Here is a 19,171-nt window from a genome sequence, read left to right as displayed (position 1 = left end):
GTGGCTTAGGAGAAAGAGGGAACCATGATCATGTGTGAACAGGCAAGGAAACCAAGGAAAGGCCAAGCCTTGGCTTCACAAGCTTCAGACAACAAATGCGATGCAGACAAACTGAACTATGTTAGTCTCAAACCCCTGACAAGAGAGCCCAGGAAGGCTCCTTTAGCAGTGGCCATCTGAAAGGAAAGGAAGGAGAGGCTCTTGTTGAAAGAGGAGCTGAGGTTACATCTGCAAAATAAGATAAAACTAAGACAGCCACCTCTTAATGTTTATTATTATTCATTACTTTGCATCCTCCTAACAGAAAATGTGCTGGGTTTTTCTTACAAGGGAGTGTGAGTTGCTTCCAAACCCCTGACCAAGGACTATCAGCCTTCCTTTCTTTGGGAAGAATGGTCACCTTGCACAGGGTGCCAAGGATGAAAGAGGACACTCCTCGTTAGCCGTGTCAGTCCCATCATCATGAGCCATATAGCAGCCCTGATGGTCCGCGTGCTCGCTCCGTCCACCCTATATGCTGAGGCTGTGCCTTGCTCTGGGATAGGTGGTGTGGGAGAAAAAGGGGTCATACCTACTGAATTCCACTTACGTACTTAGCATCACGATAAGCCTTTAATCTACTCACTACATTTTCACAACACACTGATGCAGGAAAAACTATCGCATCCCCACTATGCACACAGAAGAACTGTCTTAGAGAGATGAATTCATTTGTCCAGAGTTACACGGTCTCATAAGGGAAGATCTGCGGTTTGAACCTAGATCTGTCTTCCAGTAAAACCAACACCATGCTCATGTCCATCTCAAAAATTAAAATTCTGCCCCGGTATTTTAGGTGCTTACACTTCATTATTCAAATAAGACTAATGCAGGGACCATTTAAAGAAATAGTAAGTGTATGATTATGCTTTTTCCTTTAAATTCAAAAGAAATTCACGGGACAGAATCATCAGTATAACTAAATGAGCCAGGGGCTCCTGAGGGAGGAGGTGGAATGGGATTCTATCTTGGGTGGTGAGAGGATTTAAAGAACAAGAACAGAGGTGTCGGATTAGTCAAGGCTGGGAAGACATTTCCTTCTCCCCAGTCCATAGCATGTTACTTACAGTGTGTGATGAAAGAGAGTTTTATGACCACATAAATCACCGTGTGCAACTGGAGTTACATTCTCTCAATTTTGACGAGGGACCACATATAGAAAATCATCTTGATGAGAGTTGATAATTCACGTTTCCCTGCTTGGGCCAGTGCAGAAGTATACTTTTTTCCCTGGCAGAGATGTGGGTGTCCCCAAAGCTGTGCCCCGCACTGAAGAGGAAAGGACCCTTAGAGGGGTTTTGATGGACGCTGGTGTTTTCATCTTTGCACTTAAACAAATATAAAGTCTGAGGGGGAAGATAAGGGTGAGGAGGAGGTGGGGTTGGCATGTGAAAGAGACAAGGAGAATCAAAATTAAGCCACCAGACAAAACAGGAACGGTTAGGACAGAAAGCAGACCGGAGTGCGGCTGCACATGCTGGGGATTTGAAAATAAGTTGAAATAAACAAAAGTAAGGAACTGGGGCTGTTGAGCAGAGGGCTTCTGTTCTATTTCTCTCTTTGATTTGAGGCAAACGGTGGATGATTTACTTTGACTAGTGGAAGGGAAAAGAGAGAACACCAAATCAATGCATCCAGGTGTCAGAGATTCTGTCACAGGACCAAGGCACCTACTGAGACAGAATATGCCCATCATTTAGGAATCAGGGGTCTCTCAGAGAAGCATTCAATTATAAGCTTAAGAGGTCTGCTTGTCCCTCTGTTCCTCCCCCTACTTGCTTGTACTCTCTCTCTCTCTCTTTTTTTAAAGATTTTATTTATCTATTTGACAGAAAGAGATCGCCAGAGAGGGAACACAAGCAGGGGGAGTGGGAGAAGGAGAAGCAGACTCTCTGCTGAGCAGGGAGTCCGATGTAGGGCTCGATCCCAGGACCCTGGGATCATGATCTGAGCAAAAGGCAGATGCTTAACGACTGAGCCACCCAGGTGCCCCCCCTTCAAATAAATTTTTAAAAACCTAGAAATGTGGTAGGAAGGGAAAAATGAAGGGAGGAAATCGGAGGGGGAGACAAACCATGAGAGACTATGGACTCTGAGAAACAAACTGAGGGTTCTAGAGGGGAGGAGGGTGGGGGATGGGTTAGCCTGGTGATGGGTATTAAAGAGGGCACGTTCTGCGTGGAGCACTGGGTGTTATACACACACAATGAATCATGGAACACTACATCAAGAACTAATGATGTAATGTATGGTGACTAACATAATAAAATTTTAAAAAAATCTAGAAATGTGTTCAAGCTAAGGTGGGCCTATTCAATTCTATTCTATGTATTTATTCTTTCCCCATCTTATTAGGACATCTAAGTTATCAGCTTCCTCTAGATTGGAAATGGAGACAAACACCACCTCAGAATGGTTCAGGATGATCGTGCTTATGAAATAGGTAGTTTCCACATCCAAACATCAAAATTTGCTATGATTTCATCTAGGCACCATGGTGTTTTAAGAGTACACCCAGGATTTGTTTTATTGAGGTATGGTAAGATGCACACAAAACAGAAACACCTGTCCTGAAAGAAGACCTTTACACTCAGAAAGCACTAGAAACAACAGGCACAACACACCATGCAGGACCGCCTGGGGGATGCTAGGAGGCAGGAGGGTATGGGGGAAATGGGGGCAAGAGCCTTTACTGTGGTTTCCATGGGAAGTGGCAGGGTAAACAGGCTTAGAATTGACTAGTTTGAATAATTTCAGTGGGCTCTGGGACATAATGGCTGTCCCTAGTTGTGAGGTTCCTGGTTCTGATGCAAGAATAGGGACCTATTGGCCTGGAGTCCGAGAGCTTAATAAATGAAGAGGCTAGGGGGATGGTGGGCTCTGGATTGGTCGGTCTGCACATGAAAGGCACTCTCACAAGCCAGTTGTTGGCTTTCTCTGGGAATCAGCCAGCCCTCTGGCAGGACAGTCCCTCCAGGGGCAGCAAGACCCCAAGATGTCAGAGCATCAAATACAGAAACTAAACACGGACACAAGGACACAGAGACAGAAAGCCTCATGTTTGTTTTGGGAAGCATAAACTGTAGACCACGGACCGTCACCGTGAACGTCCTACCTAACTACCCCCTCCTTTAGACTAACTGCAGGTGAAAGCCCAATGTTGAAGTCACAGTTTCAACGTTAGGATGGCTCAGTTACAATCCTTCACAGAGGCTCTCCCAGGGGACTGGAGAAGCCAAGTGAATATAAACCAACTATTTCTAAACACAGTATATTTTCCCTGCAGGGAGCATTGGGGTGGCAGGCTTCTTTGAAAGGCCACAAGTGACATCACCACCCCCACACCCCCAAATACACTATCTGTCTGGATTAGGCCTTCTTCCCACAGGAAGCCTTCAGTGTCGTCAAATCATTCCCTCTAACAGAACTCTTGGAAAACCATGAATACTTTCTATTACACTTATCTCTACCATAACAAGAAATAATTCTATTGAATAAAAGTTTTTAAATAGCGTATTTCTTCTCAAATCTCCATTACAGCTGTCTAGTGATACACATACACACACACACAAGTGTGCACGTGACAAACATCCATGGAGACAGCTCTATTTAAGGAAACCTCCACCCACTCCCCTCCACTGCGGTTCATCCAACAGTGCTTCAGAGACGGCCATCCCCTCCGACATCTCCAAAGAAGGCAGCTAACTTGTTCGTAGGAAGTGCTACTGAGGAGCAAAACTCCTAGGCAAACAGAAGATGATGTCTCATAAATAAGAGTACCACCGTACCTCATAACTTGTGTAACTCTGATAAGCACGGAAAAGTCCAACCCTTTAAATTATTGTGTAAATTATAACCATCGACCTTTGTTATGGACTAGAGTTCCAGAATATAAAAATATGACTATGGGACTGATATGCTAATAAGCTTTCTACGCTGTTGGATGGTTCAGCTGTACGGAGACTAATGTTGGCAGCAGATGAATAATTGCTCTGCATGTACTAAACATAACAGAGCAGCAAAGAACTTCATCATTTGTCAGCTTTATTTGTTTAAATGAGAAAAATGCTGACAGCAGTTATTGCTGTAATCCCCTTATTTATCAGATAGAAAACACTAGTTACTCTTAGCAGGTCTAATCCTGTTGGGAGACTAAAAGTTACAGAATTTTCAAACTAATTGAAGGTATGCGCTTTAGCGTTCTAAGAAGAGAAATACAGAAGACAGCGGGAAGGGAGATGTTGTGAGAAAAAGAAGGAAAATCATTTATTCCTGGCCAACTTCTAATAAAAGGGCTCTATAGCTTTAGTCTTAACTTGTTGCCTAGAAAAGAAAGAACATTCAGCACCATGCCAACTGCAGCCCGGTGGCTAACAGCTGTCCCACGTCTTTTATCTACTGCTCATTATCACACTTCCACAAAGCCCAGTGGCAGCATCCTGCCGTGGTGACGGTTGCCAACTTGCTCTCACATACACCTGGTGATGGGCACTTGGGGAGGAATTAGACCCAGCTCTCTGATGCTTGCCACCCCTCACAGCTTCCTGTCCTTCAGTCGTTTGGAGGTCCCTCTGTAGCTGGATGCTTGGCTTAACTACACTGGATAACTAGATTCAAGACGGGAGGTTAAGGATCCCTCTTTCTCCTTGGAGATACTGTTCATATCCCAAAACCACCCAGACGAAGTCAGAAACTAGCAAACCAGGTTTTGGTGAATTGTCTTCTCATCCAAGGCTCTATGGCCCTTTCCCTGGGCCAGTGTAGCTCAGCGTTTGACCAACCCCGTGCTTCGTTTTCCATGTTGTAATGTTTCACAATTGGGGATTCACCAAGAGAACGAGGATATTGCTTTCCGTAGACAAAGCTCCAAAAAACTCTTTCCAGTATAGCTTCATGAGTAGCATAGGATTCCCAATTCTTCGGGAGAGGAAAAGAAAAAATCAAACTCCTCCTGAAAAGCAACCATCTCCTATTCAGGAGCCTGCTCTGGTGAACCATTATTTGCCAAGGTGTCTCAGTCCCCTCTGATGCCTGTATTTGGCTCTGAGACAGTCCGTCCTTACTCCACAGTCTCCTGAGAAGACAACAAACAACCATTCTGCTGGAGGAAGTGATCCACCACTTCTAGAAGGGAATGCTTTTCATGTGCCTCTTCCTCATCCAGGGCTGGAGCCGCGAAAACAGGCTTCCACAATGAGAAGCTTCCCCATATTTTGAATAACATTGCCATTATCATTACTGATTATTCTACCATTCTGTAGCCCTTTACTTTATTAGTGCCATCACATGCATGACCTTATTTCATCCTAACACCACATTATTGTTGTTCCTATTCTTATCTTGCCACAGGTCCCACATCATAGGAAATACATCAAAGATGTTACACGGTTTGCAACATACATTATTTGAAAACAATAACCCAGCACATCAAACATGCCTGCCACTCTGCTAGGGGCTGAGGAGACCATGACAAAGTAGATGCTCAATTCTTTTTTTTTTAAAGATTTTATTTATTTATTTGAAAGACAGTGACAGAGATCGCGTGAGAGAGCACAAGTGGGGAGGAGAGGGAGAAGCAGACTCCCCACCGAGCAGAGAGCCTGATGAGGAACTCGATCCCAAGACCCCGGGATCATGACCAGAGCCAAAGGCAGATGCTTAACCAACTGAGGCACGCAGGTGCACCCTGCTCTCACCCCCCCCTTTTTTTTAAGATTAGATGCTCAAGATTCTTGCCCTGGAGGAGCTTACAGGATATTGCAGGAGACCTCTCAACCTGCCCCAATGACGCGGCATGAAAACCGCCATGATGGGAGTGCAGATGGCTCAGGACCACACAGGAGTGGCTTCCCACCTCTTCGAAGCAACAGGAGCTTCAATCCACCAGCGACTTGAAGTCTCTCCCCTTACCTAGTTAGGATGACATGTAAAGCAAGGCTCTCCTAAGGACACCTGAATCAGGACACATATTTGAAGTTTCAAAAGTCTGAGATACTAGGGAAGTATTTCCATGGAAGTGTGCCTCCATTTCTTTGGGGACCTTAGATAAGATATCTTCAGGCCAACGCGCTATTGAAAATAGGAAGTTAAATGTAGATAATTAAAAGGTAGGACCATATTTCATTTTACTGGCAGATGCTTAATTAGGGCTAAATGTCTTTTGCCACTTCATCCTAGCAACAAGATTAAAATGTATTTTAATAAAAAAAAATAGTAATCCTTTGAATGTGTGCGATGCCTAATGAATACTCTTTAGTTTCCCCAAGATAATAATCACTCCATGTATTCCTCAGAAGCACCACAAGTTCAGTGTTAAGTACAGAAACTCAGAATACACTCAAGCTCTCCAGTTTCTTCCACACCAGAGATTAGAATTAATCAGCACAGAGGTGTCTGGCAGAGGAAAGCAAATTAACTTGATAGTGTTGTCTGATAGCAGAGAGAGGGAAACTCAAGAGCCTGGAGTAGACACAGTAGGGTTATAACCCTGAATGACTCACTCAGACATCACATTCACAGCTTTGTGGGCAAGTCATGATTTCCAACCTTGCTGTCCCATCAGTGACTTTCCTTTCCGGCAGTCACTCAAATTACGTGCTGTGAGTAGATCATGCCTTGAGGTCAGGGTCTGTATCATACAACTTCTACCTCCCACGGTGCTACCATTGGCTTGGAGAATAACATAAAGCCTGAATGCAAACTGAAGCAATGAATCGCAAGCCAGGAACAAGTTCTTCTACGAAAGACCAATATTTGCCTCTTGATATTATCAGCGCTTTTGTCTTTTTGGAATTATAAAAGTTCACAATTTTCTATTTGTTTTTGGAGGTGTAATCAACAGTCACTTGCTCCACTTAAAAAAAAGGAATAATAAGCCATTTTAGATTTATCCTTTTGAAGGCTAACCTTGATTGACCAACTTGCTAGATGCCAAGCCCTCAGACTCTGTAATCCTCATAGCAGTTCCATGGGGTAAATAAAATTATGGCTCTTTTACACTTGGGGAAACTGAGGTAGAAGGCAGTTGGGTAACACATGTACATAAAAGAGTCTGCAAAGAGAGAGCCAGATTTCAAACAAACATGGTGCCATCCAACACTGATTACCCATGTTTCTTAACCACTACTGTCTTCAGGGTTTCTTTTAGATTCTTATCATTCCTACTTAAAACATACTTCTGAGTGTTGTACGAATAGAAAAAATGGGAAAAGTCAAAAGGCGCTGGTAAAAAATTTAGTGTTTTCAACAAATCTCTGGTCCCTGTCAGGAATTGTTATTAAAAATTACATACAGGGTGAGCTGCTTTCCATCTCTGCTAAGGATGGAGTAAGTGTAAACAGACTCCAGTTTTTTGTAGCTAAGGTTAAACTGGACACAAGAAACAAGGTCTTCATATTCTGTCACAAGTTTATGGAAAGAATTCATACTATTTTCCTGAAAACCTTTTAAGAATAGGTCAGTCCTCTCTGAGAAGCAGAGGGATGAACAAGATGAAATCTGGGGTGGGATGGAAGAACATTTCTATAAAAGTGAGTTTTAAACCCACAAACTGTCAATGGGACACCTGAGAGATTAATTATTTCTGTGTTACGTGAACTAAAATATATGCTTCCCAAATGTACCTTGGTGATTTGTGACTCATCGAAGGTAACTTCAAATTAATGGTTTTCTGGAAAGAAACTATATTCAAATCCCCATCACTAGCATGGCAAAGTTCTTGGATACAAACTTTAAAGATTTAATACATTTTTATTTCTACTCTTCTCCCTTTGCTCAACACAATCCATTAACCTTTTATCCCCAGAGAGGGACTCCAGTTGTTTAAAAAAGAAATCACACACAATGAAAGCCCTGAAATGATATTCTTTAAGAAGAAAAAGATTAGTTTACCGGAGTTGAGACTTTTCCCATAACACATCGGAATACACATTATTTCACTCATTAGAGTTCAATATCTCCAAGGTAGAATAAGATAAGAGCCATGGAGCATTGTTAAGGGAACTCCTGTTTTTATTGAACAATAAAGAAGTGGTTTAGCTTATTGATAACTCAGGCTTCCCACAGGCTACATTACCTTGATTGCCAAGGATGGGTTTTACTGGTTCTTTTTTTTTTTCTTCGGGGTGTGTTTGTGTGTGCGTCTGCCTGTTTGTTACATTAAATCTCTTAATTTCTCTGGTACTGAACCCTCCGCCTGTTTCTCAGGGGCACGATTCCCCGGGTTGGGATTACCTCTCAACTCCAGATGTTAACAGAGGAAAAACACCAGGAAGAAGAGTTCCCATATTTCCAAATGAAATGAGGCAGAACAATTGAAAGAGGACCCCTTGGCTTGTGCCCAGAACTGAAAGTGTACATTACTAAGAGGTATAACCATGTCTGTGCAAACACAGTAACTCATGTCAAATAAATTGTGCCTTTTGCAGGAAAGAACTCTAGCTCTGGGTTTTCCAAGCTAAATTGCGTGAAAACACACAATCTTTTTTCTTCTTATTTGAACTCTTAGATGACGGGACCAAATTACCAGAAAGACCAAAGGCAGTTTGCAGCCTTTAACAACTGCAAGGACTTATCGCTTCCAATTTGGAAATACAAAAGATTCTGTGTCTACTCCAAACACTCCCAGGTCTTAGGCATTTCCCATTAGTACTCTGAAGGAAAAAAACGTTAAGCAATAAGAATATAAAAATTCTCTGGGAGTGCTGAAATACAGAATATGTTGGCCGAAGATATATAAGCAGTTACGACCAACTTCCTAAAAGAACACGGACAATTCTCTACCTCTCTACCTGCTCGAATGTGGTCCTGCTGTCCTTGGCCTCTTGGCATCCTTCCCTCCTACTGGACTGGCAGGAGTTATTTTGCAGACCCAATCCAAAGCCATTAAGTCAAGCCCTGTGCTTGAGCTCGGCATTGAAGAACCCAAGGGAAGTAATGCATCTATTTTTCAATACCGGAGGCCATTTTGTTTCCAGCCTTAATTGCACTTATGTATTGGTTTGGCGTACACCATCTCCACTCATCTTGCTCCATTTTCCACTATTCCTCTATTAATACAGACCTTAGGAAACATAATTGCAGTGTGCAGTAGACAGCGATTTTCATTAAGTACAGAAGAAAACTGTTTAGGGAGAGACACATATTTTTTTTCCTATTGATTCAATCAAAATGACTTGGAAGAAAAGGCTGGGCTGATTAAATTCTTTTCAAAAAGGTAGCTGCTAAAATTTAAATTCTTTCTCAACAAAAAATTGGTATATAATCTCTTCAGGTTTTGTCAGTTATGAATTTTTGTTCTTCCCAGTTCCTTTGAAATTTGTGACTTTTATTGGTCTTTTTTTTTTTTTTTCTTTTTTTTTTTTTTTTTAAGTGGAGAGGGGAGACTTTTACATGGAAACAGAGAATGTAATCAGCGCTGCTATCTGCAAGACATGGAGTTGCCTAGCAATGCTAGGGGAATTAAAAGGGGGAAGCAATAGCAAAACAGAACCCTGCAAAATTACAAGAGGGCACAGTGTTAAATTGGCTTGCACTACTTATCAAAAGGTCTTTCTATGAGAATGGATATAGGATTTCCTAGGAGTGGTATAAAAAAATACCTGGCCATTTTTCAGTGTTCTTCCTAGCTTTCATTTGGAGTTTACCCAATGGAATTCTGCCATTTTGAGTTCATTACTGGACAAAATCTAGGCCAGAAACATCTGACAATAAAACACAGAGCCTCACTGAGACACTGGTACTTGAGTCCTTTCCAGTTGGACTAATTGAATATAAGATATATAAGCCTTCCATATTCTCCCATTGTTTTACAGGCTTTTGCAGCTCACATGGCAAATGCTGTTCCCTTTGTTGTCCTCTCCCAGATTTCAGAGACTTCCTTTGAAGTTTTCACACCAGGATAAATGGGGCTGCTTTGTTTGTGACTCAGTCTCTCCCAACACAAGGAGTATACAAGATCCCAACCCTGGGAGCACAAAAGCAGAAACTTTGGTGACACCAAGATTTGATTTGTCTTCCTCCTTTACCTTGATTATGCCAAATCTTTTTTCTTTAAGAAGGATACTATACTTGCATATCTCTGTCTTCAGTTGCTATAAACTCTTGCCTAACAGTGCCAGAAACGTGACCTAGAATAAAGGATTAGCCCTCACAGAGATGGCAGAAATGATGAGGGATAAAGAAATCCCAATGGAACAGCTATGGTATTATACACTTGGGAAACAAATATGAAACAGGCTCAGGATGGAAAATGAGGAGCCATGTGCTGAAACACATCCTTACATCAGTAAGGGAATTTATCAATATTCTGACTAGGAAGGAGAACAGGAAACCATACATAGAGAGTAGAGATCTGGGTTCTATTTTGTTTTTCTTTAAGATTTTATTTTTAGGGGTGCCTGGGTGGCTCAGATGGTTAAGCATCTGCCTTAGGCTCAGGTCATGATCTCCAGGTCCTGGGATCGAGCCCCATGTCAGGTTCCCAGCTCAGTGGGGGAGCCTGCTTCTCCCTCTCTCTCTGCCTCTCCCTGATTGTGTTCTTTCTGTCTCTGTCTCCATCTCTCTCTCAAATGAACAAATAAAATCTTTAAAAAAAACATAAGATTTTAAAGTAATCTCTATACCCAGTGTGGGGCTCAAACAACCCCAAGATTAAGAGTTACACACTCTACCGACTGAGCCAGCCAGGTGCCCCAGGAGATCTGGGTTCTAGAAATAGCTATGCCATAAACTAGTTGTAGCTCTTGGAATTTAAGATTTTTATTGTGTAAAATAGGCCTGTTAGGTTATCACTAAGGTCCCTTCCAGTTCTCACATTTAAATTCCAGAATTCTGAGCATGTTTTGGTCTGAAGAACAACATCTCGAAAACAGGCACTTTTTTTTTTCCCCTTCCTTATACCAGTTCCAAACTGCAACAGGGAATTATGATAAGGTTTTAGGTGTTTCTCTACCTTCTGAAGTTATGCATCTATAACGCAATCCCAAATGAGTTCAGAACTGTATAATGTTTAGCACTGTTTATATAGGTTTAGTTCTTTGTGTTCTTCTTTATTGATTCCCAGGAAGAAACAGAGTATTGCTCGAAGATCTTTTTGAAACAAGTTTCACTTTTGGCTTTGGAAGAGAGCATACTCTTCTCTGCTTGCTTCTTTGCTGGCAGCTGATATTCCTCCTCCTGACTGCTAAGGAAGTAGCGCTCTGGATCCATTTCCTTTTCATAGTACCCATTCTCTCTTGACAACTCCTTTGTCTTCATGGCTTCATCCTTTCCTGATGACTACCAAATTGACTCTTCTATCTCAGCGCTCTACAAACTCCAGATCTACACCTCTTCCTTATACCCCATAAATATTTCAAATTCAGCTTGTCCAATGATCTCAGCCTTCTCTCCTTGCTGATATAATTACTGGCATCAATAGCATCCCCCTTCTGCTTCTGTTGGGATTGTTATTCCTCCATATTCTCCATTCATTCATTCATTCATTCCGTCAGCTATTCATTCTGATTTGTTAAAGTGTTTCTCATACAAGAAATGTAGTTATTTTTGTGGCCACTGCTCTAGAGGCAGACTTTTCCTTCCCTCAACTGAAATATCAAAGTCTCCTAACTCATCCATTCTCGTTTCTTCTTACCTTCCCAAACACCTGTGCCAGATTCGCTCCTTGAAGCAGAGCTCCAGCCACTGCATTCCCATATATCAATACAATCAATCCCCACTACCACCAAGATTCATAAAATTAAGTAAGGAACTCCTCACTTCCTATTTGAGGCCTTTTGAGCCCTTGATTGAACTGAATTTGCCAGTTTCCACATCCATTTTCTATTTCAACCAAATCAAGCTTCCTGCTGAACAGATATTAAGCTTTCTTTCATTTGCTAATGTTGACCTCCAAGCCACAGAGATCCCTCTCTCTCTCCTACTTAGTGTAGCATCAATTAATAAATTAATTCAGTTACTTATTTTGAATTAAGTAGACACTGATATCCCTTTCAAATGCTATGGATTCCACGCTTTTCCTGATAATCCTAATTGGGCATAATCTTTTTTTTTTTTAATCCTCCATAGGATAGTGCACTTATGGGTATATTGGACTTCTACCTATCAACAGGTGTAAAGTCCTAGAGCTTGCTGTTTGCATTTTACCATTCTTTGAATACTCTGCAAGGCCTTTAGCATTGAGTAGCAGTGGCATACAGTTAATAAATTAAGCTGATTTGAAATTTCCTAATTATATTCAGGCTTTTTGACTTATTCAAACTCTGTTATCTAGACAGTGAGTGGGGACTAATGAGAGCAATGATCTAGGGTGAGAGCAGATTGGTTTTAGGGTGAGGCTAAATTTTCAGTTAGTCTGAGGAGCCAAAGTTCAAAAGCATATACTGTTTCTGTTACACACTAAAATTTAACAAGTTATAAATTCAGCAAGTTTTTTTTTTAAAGATCTATTTATTATTTTAGAGAGAGAGAGTGCACACAAGCAGAAGGAAGAGCAGAGGGAGAGGAAGCAGACTCCTTGCTGAGCTTGGGTCTCAATTCCATGACCCTGAGATCATGACCTGAGCCCGAATCAAGAGTCAGATGCTTAACCTGACTGAGCCACCCAGGCGCCCCTAAATTTTGCAAGTTTTAGGTCAAATGATCTTGCTTTCAGATCAGGACAAATCTGTGGTTTACTTAATGTTTCTGAGTCTCAGTTTCCTTATCTATAAGAAGGTAATGATAGTGTCATTTATCCCAGAGGACTGTTGGAAGGACAGTGAGATAGGAAGTTCTGTCAAATGCTTAGATAAGAATGGTACATAGTAAGTGCTCAATAAACACTAACCAATACGGTCATTACTCTCATCATCCACCACTCATAGGCCAAATCAGCCACATTAATAAAGATGGTCCCTAAATTCTTTCATACCGGAGGTCCTGTTCAAATTTGGCAATCAAATTTGGGCTTTGTCATTACACAGTAATCAAAAGAACTTAAAGGAGAGTCAGAAACCACCGGCCATGGAGAATGACATAAACAAGGATAAGATCTAGGAGGAAAGATTAAATAAACTGAAATTATGTTGCTTAAAGAGGTGTTCAGTGGAAGATTTGCCTTCCAAAATATTTAGAATGGAGAAAATGAAAGCAGTGACTTGTAGGTTTTATTTCCAGTAAGAATACTAGCTTCCATACAAAATTGGGTGCTAAAGTTATATAGAGCAGGGAGATAAAAATGCCCCTTTACCCTCCTAGAATAGGCTAGCAAAGGAGCTGTGGAGTCATTTAAACATATGATAAGAAGCAGGGCAGAAGGGAGCCTGGGTGGCTCAGTTGGTTAAGCAACTGCTTTCGGCCCAGGTCATGATCCTGGAGTCCCGGGATCGAGTCCCACATCAGGCTCCCTGCTCGGCGGGGAGTCTGCTTCTCCCTCTGACCCTCTTCCCTCTCGTGCTCTCTATCTCTCATTCTCTCTCTCTCAAATAAATAAATAAAATCTTTAAAAAAAAAAAAAAAAAAAAGAAGCAGGGCAGAAGACCATAGGGGAAGGGAGTGAAAATTGAATGGGAAGTCATCAGACAGGGAGGAAATCCATGAGAGACTCTTAACTCTAGGAAGCAAAATGAGGGTTGCTGGAGGGGAGGTGGGTAGGGGATGGGGTAACTGGGGGATGGGCATTAAGGAAGGCACGTGATGGGATGAGCAATGGGTGTTATACAAAGCTGATGAATTTTTGAACATACATCTGAAACTAATGATGTACTACACGTTGGCTAATTGAATTTAAATAAAAAAAATAAGCATACGATAGCACCTAATATTCCTGGATGATGTTAATATGACCTCATTCAAATAAATCACTGGCGGGTGGCTCACATAGTTTTTCCCAGCCATACGACAATGTGAGGATACCAGGTGAGGATATAAGAATGGCTTCACATTCTTACCTGAACTCTCATCCAGACTCTCCTCGGAGACATGCTCATTTTGATGGACCCACTCGCCATTGCATTTAAAGAATATCTGCATGGCTGGCCTTGCTTTGCACCTCAGTGCAATGGGGTTGCTCTTGATGATGTAAGCATCGTCTGGCTCCTCTATGAAATGAGGCAGCGTCCCAGGAGCTGAGGGGATGGACTCAGGAAGGGCTTCCCCATTGTCAGTTCCTGCAAAATCAAAGAGGCCATGAGAACACTGCCTATATCAACAGCACATGCATCTGGATGCAAAGCATAACCCACACCAGCTCTAAGAATCTGTGCTGGAAAATACTGCAGCCTATCGATACAGTCTATGCAGATGAATACTCTTCTAGAGGCTGAACGAGTATAATATGGTATCTCTAGCTGGACACACCTTCAGGGTCACCAGACAAGGGAAAATAATGAATAGGAGACATCTTCAAACCACACTTTTGAGTCTGCAGGTCTTTGCTGAAAGAACAGAGACAACATCTGGGGGATGAGAGGCTGAACCTTAAGATTCAATCTGGTGAGTGGTTATCTCAGGTTCAATGAGGCCCCAAGCTGCCTCAAAACTTTGAAATAATGATGGAAATAGCTTTTGTCCTCCCATAAATATGTGTGGATATTGACCATGTTGTTGGAGGATACTCAGTCTTAAGACATGTGAAAAAAATTCCAAATCGTCTGCCTTCTCTACCTCTGAAACTGGAGGCTGGCTAATATTCTACCTTAGAAAGAGTTTTCTCCAAAACCTCACCAACTTACTGAACCTTCTAAAAGGAATGCATGTTTGTTCCACTGGCCCACAGCTCCATTCTCTGCCCCCAACACTCTCCTCGATATACTGCGAATCTCACTTCCAAGGCAACAAACTAAAACGAATCCCTAAAATAGCCGTGAGCTTTTACTTTGGGACCTATAATTATGTTTCTTCAAAGATAAAAAATGGACATGATTCTCCCCTAAATTCAGGGAACTGATGAGTAGAGAGAAGCAAAATAAAAAGGGAAAAGCAGAAGCCAAGATTTTGCTTCACTACCTCTTTACTACACTTAGCAAGGACTTAAGTCCTGGGAAACTACAGCAAAGTCAAGGGCAGCAAGGTCTGAACACTAACTAAGCACTGTGGAAATGACCAGAAGGAACAAGTGTGCCTTCCATGGCCACTCCAAAGAACGAACAAAGAAAGCAAGAATTTCACAGTACTGAGATCCACTATGCCCTGGAAAGGATTATTCATATTCAAAGCAAACCAATCTCCAGGAGGAAGCTGGGAAAGGAACCTAGCAAAAGCCCTGGAAGAACAACCCAGTTCATCTGGCACAAGCCTAGGTGACAGAGAGGATGTGTCTTGTGATTTTGCCTGGTTCTCTTTGCGACTTCAGTGTCATTCAGAACAAAACAACTGAGCCTCTTAATATTCACGCTTAAGCCAATCAGCTATATCAAGTAAGCGCTATCAAAGGTAAACCCAAGCCACAATATTAGGGGGTAATATTTTAAGACTTAGGGCATTCTCAAATGCAAATCAAGGGGGAGAGACTAGGGCACAAGAGGTATGGTTGCCTCTAATTCTAGGAAATAAAAGGAAGTGAGTTATGAAAAACATGCCTTGCCAGTGGGAACACACGAGCGCCACTCGTGCCCCCGCAGTGAATTAAACAAAACAAGAGTTTGAATCTCCAAACTAGTTTTTGCTACTAAATGCATCAACATAAGGGGGGGAGATCTCACACAACAAAGAGTTTAAAATACTATAAGCTTTAGGGGCGCCCGGGTGGCTCCGTGGTTAAGCGTCTGCCTTCGGCTCAGGTCATGGTCCCAGGGTCCTGGCATCGAGCCCCACATCGGGCTCCCTGCTCAGCAGGAAGCCTGCTTCTCCCTCTCCCACTCCCCCTGCTTGTGTTCCCTCTCTTGCTGTGTCTCTCTCTGTCAAATAAATAAATAAAATCTTAAAAAAAAAAGATACTATAAGCTTTAAAATCCATTTGTAATAGAAAAGCTGGCTCATATGTAACTGGATGTACCAAAAATTCATCAGAAAGCAAATGCCCTAAGTAGCAAGAGAATAAACAATTTATGTCATAAAAGTACCAATACAGTCACTCAGAAAATAAAATGTGTATATGGAATAAGAAGGGTTTCAGGACAGAATCTGAGAGCGGTTTTTTTTTTTTAATGTTTTAAATTACATTTACAATGGACTTCATAAAATAGATCATATATTAATTCATTTTGTTACTGACTGCTCATGCCAATTTCCATCTTCAATAAATACTAAGTCCCCTCAGGCTTTTGTAAATCCATGCATTAGAGGAAATGACAAAGGCATTAAAAGATTTAATATGGACATCAAACAACTCACACTCCCATCACGGGCTTGAGTTCTGTCCAAAGTAATTCATTGCTGCAGAAAAGGGTCACCTGATAAAGAATATCCAAACCGTATAGTGGTAGCCTGAATGAATAGCCACAGGCATACATTCCGAAGGATGAATTTTGCTTAACTAGTGACAATGCACCAATGTCCAAAGTAACTACTAAAGCAGGGACAAGGAGCATCATAACTAACCCTAAATAAATAGTAAGGCCACATTTATTCAGAATGAATAAAATGACAAAGGCACTAGATCACAAATCAAGTTTAAACCATCCAATTCACAAAACAGAGATCCAAAAGCAATTAGGCTACCCTCCTGTTATTTTAATAAATACCCTTTAAATAAAGTAACAAGTTCAGATTCCACCTGAAACAGAGAAGAGTAGAATAGAAAAGTAGGTGGGTAAGTGTCCTAGCTATCTCAAGGACCTCCATTAAGAATCAGTCAATCCTCTGTTGAAGCACAGACCTGTACCTCTGAAACAAATAATACATTATATGTTAAAAAAAAAAAAAAAAGAAGAAGAAGAAGAAGAAGAAGATAGCAGGAAGGGAAGAATGAAGTGGGAGTAATCAGACGGGGAGAAGAACCACGAAAGACTATGGACTCTGAGCAACAAACTGAGGGTTCTAGAGGGGAGGGGGGTGGGGGGATGGGTTGGCCTGGTGATGGGTATTAAAGAGGGCACGTTCTGCATGGAGCACTGGGTGTTATATGCAAACAATGAATCATGAAACACTACATCAAAAACTAATGATGTAATGTATGGTGATTAACATAACATAATAAAAAAAATAGATCAAGGAAAAAAAAAGAATCAGTCAATCCTAATGCTCAGAGGAGGTGGGGTGGGTGGGGAGAGGCAAATTGTAACATTACATTGTAATTATTACTGAAGCCATGTCAAAGTCATATATGTATACGAAAAGGGCCAGGATCCATGAAAACAAGGAACAAAGGGAAAAATCAATTTATCAAGGGTGGCAGTGGGAAGGTGAGATCATAGGTATATTTGCATACACATTACCATTTATTTGTATCCTTCCCACGAAGAAATAAGTGATTTTTTTGTTTGCTTGTTTTGGTTTTTGTTTTGATTTTTGTTGTTTTTGTTTGTTTTGTTTTTTGCTTTATATAATGAAGTGTTGGGAGTGGTATTTACCTAATACTTTCCCCTAGTCCCACCATGGGCTCAGGATCAAGTTCACGTTACAGTAATGCCCTGCCCTTCAGATAACTCTGGTGCTGCAAGAAGGCTGGGTTCTCCCCACAAGCCGACCTCCAGGATGATACCCCTTCCTTACCTCACAAGGCTGGGAGTCACCTACCTCCATTTTGCCCCAAGGATGCCTTCTGTGCTCAACCCCACAGACTGGCTTAGAACATAATTGCTCAGGAAATTCTCAGGGGATTCATCAAAGCAAAAGGGATGTGACAGAAAGAAAGGAAGTGACTTGGATACTTCTCAGGGGCTTAGAATTTGCCAACAGATCCTCTTCTTTAGAGGTGGTGGGCGGTGGGGGGCAACTCACTTTAATAAATGATTTTATGGAAGCCTGCTTGAATACTTTTGGGCTTCAGGGTGAATGTACCTACTGACCTCAATACATCTACCCCTGCTTTCTAATTCAAAGAAAAGTTTTAAACCTGGTGTGATGAATGCTGGCAACTATATGACCCAGTCAACTGCCTTTTCCCATACTTGCTTTTACAATAGAGGCTGGAGAAGTCATGGACTCAGTTTACTCCTTTGCAGGCAGGAACGGTCACGTGACAGCCATCTAGCCAATGAGTCACAAGCAGAGATTCCTGAGACGGCTTTCATTTTCCTGATAAAGGAAACAGGTCTGGTAGGTTCTGTCCTTTCTCCCTTTTGTCCCTGCCTTAACTAGGGAAGATCAAGAGGAAAAACAGTCCCAGAGGAGCAGACAACATAGAGGCTGAAATAACACCATGGGGCACCCACTTCCAGATGATTTTTTTTTTTTTAATCTTTCCTTATTTAAGCTACTAACAGTCAGATTTTCTGTTGTTTCCGCAGAAGATATTCCTCACTGATACAACTGGATCTTCCTTCTTCAACAAAGCCAGGGCTCCAAGCTTCATTTTATTAAATTCAATGCTCTCTGTGTTACTGAATTTTGGACAGCTAAAACACATGGAAACTAGGATAGCAGACAGTAAAGTAAGAGCAGCTCGGTATTGAATGATTACAGATTATGGTGATACACCTTCTACGTGGATTAAGTCACTTAAGCTCCGTAGCAACTCTCTGGGGTGGGCACACTATCCTGTTTGCATTTGAGGAAATGCTTCGATTCTGCGCCTTGTCTAAGGTCATCCACCTAGTCAACGGGGCTCAGAATGTGAACACAGTTCTCTGACTCCAATCACCTCACAATTCCATTTTAGTTCAGATGAACGGACCCTTCAAAGTCTGGTATGGTAATTTAGTGAGTGCCTTATGGCAGCAGCATGTGGTTCATAAAACCAAAAACAGATATAGAATGGATACATTATCTGTGTGGTTCCTTACAGCCTACATTTAAGTATAATATTCATCTTAAAGATCACTCACACAGTTACCCCATTAGCTGGACTGTGATTCCAGGTATATTATGGGCACATCCTAGACAAGGTCTTGAGAAAATATTTTTGAGAGAAGAGCACAGAAAGTACTCAACTAATTATGATCAAATGACTAGGTATCCTCACTAAAGTTAGAAAACAACGAAGTTGAAGAATACGTGTTTGAGAATAAAATGAGAAAGCTTTTTCAATATTTCATTTGGAAATTGTTTCATC

At 41.6% G+C, this 19,171-nt stretch overlaps 1 protein-coding gene across 8 annotated transcripts in view; it reads right to left on the bottom strand.

Moving 5' to 3' along the window:
- The window catches only part of UNC5D (unc-5 netrin receptor D), a 530,004-nt gene that overhangs the window by 201,109 nt on the left and 309,724 nt on the right, over nucleotides 1-19,171 (bottom strand). For all 8 annotated transcript variants that reach the window (XM_025886174.2, XM_073902454.1, XM_073902453.1 and 5 more), the window contains exon 2: nucleotides 13,968-14,186. In XM_025886174.2, coding sequence (XP_025741959.1) covers nucleotides 13,968-14,186 — 219 coding nt within the window. The remainder of the gene's footprint in view (nucleotides 1-13,967; nucleotides 14,187-19,171) is intronic.

Source organism: Callorhinus ursinus, unplaced genomic scaffold, assembly GCF_003265705.2.
Source record: "Callorhinus ursinus isolate GAN/ISIS: 27379988/994484 unplaced genomic scaffold, GSC_fseal_2.0 scaffold17, whole genome shotgun sequence".
NCBI classification, from domain to species: Eukaryota; Metazoa; Chordata; class Mammalia; order Carnivora; family Otariidae; genus Callorhinus; species Callorhinus ursinus.
The sequence above is the reverse complement of the archived record's forward strand: the minus strand, read 5'-3'. Positions and strand labels throughout refer to the sequence as shown.